General features: G+C 60.6%; 1 protein-coding gene across 1 annotated transcript in view; it reads right to left on the reverse strand.

The window, feature by feature from the left end:
- The window catches only part of LOC119594252 (nuclear hormone receptor FTZ-F1-like), a 9,624-nt gene that overhangs the window by 813 nt on the left and 8,146 nt on the right, over nucleotides 1-665 (reverse strand). Inside the window, exon 6 of the mRNA XM_037943321.1 lies at nucleotides 22-276. Coding sequence (XP_037799249.1) covers nucleotides 22-276 — 255 coding nt within the window. The remainder of the gene's footprint in view (nucleotides 1-21; nucleotides 277-665) is intronic.

A 665-nucleotide genomic window follows, 5' to 3' on the forward strand; every position in this document is an offset into this window, starting at 1 on the left:
CGCCCTCCGCCCTCGCCGTACAGGGACGCCTCCACCGAGTTGTCTGACGCGTGTGAGTCGGGGCTGCTGAGCGCGGGGGAGGTGCGGGCGGGGGGCGGCGACCCGCGAGGCACCTCCGGGGGGCCGCACACGTCGATGGGGTCGCCCTCGTCGTCGCTGGTGCCAGGGCCGCCCCAGCACCCGGAGGCCCCCGACCCGCCCAGCTCTCCTGCCGCGGACGAGCGCCGGTCCTCCAGCAGGCAGTGGATCTTGAACCAGTTGGAGCGACGGCCGTACCTGCGGGAGGCAGAGGGTCAGACCAGGGACGAGGGGACGAGTGGACGAGGGGACGAGGGGACAAAGGGACGAGGGGACGAGTGGACGAGGGGACAAAGGGACGAGGGGACGAGGGGACGAGTGGACGAGGGGACGAGGGGACAAAGGTACGAGGGAACGAGGGGACGAGGGGACGAGGGGACAAAGGTACGAGGGAACGAGGGGACGAGGGGGAAAGGGGACGAGGGACAGGGATTGTTATCTATGGCTTTTGAATTAAGGTATTATGTTATATTTTCAATTAAGATGTTAAATAATTATTGATTTGTTGATTGTATCATTATGGCAATAGTAGAATCGGTGCAAGTGAACAGGAAAAATAAGTAACATGAAAAAAAACTAATAGAAGT

The sequence above is a fragment of the Penaeus monodon genome, chromosome 33 (genome assembly GCF_015228065.2).
Source record: "Penaeus monodon isolate SGIC_2016 chromosome 33, NSTDA_Pmon_1, whole genome shotgun sequence".
Lineage (NCBI taxonomy): Eukaryota > Metazoa > Arthropoda > Malacostraca > Decapoda > Penaeidae > Penaeus > Penaeus monodon.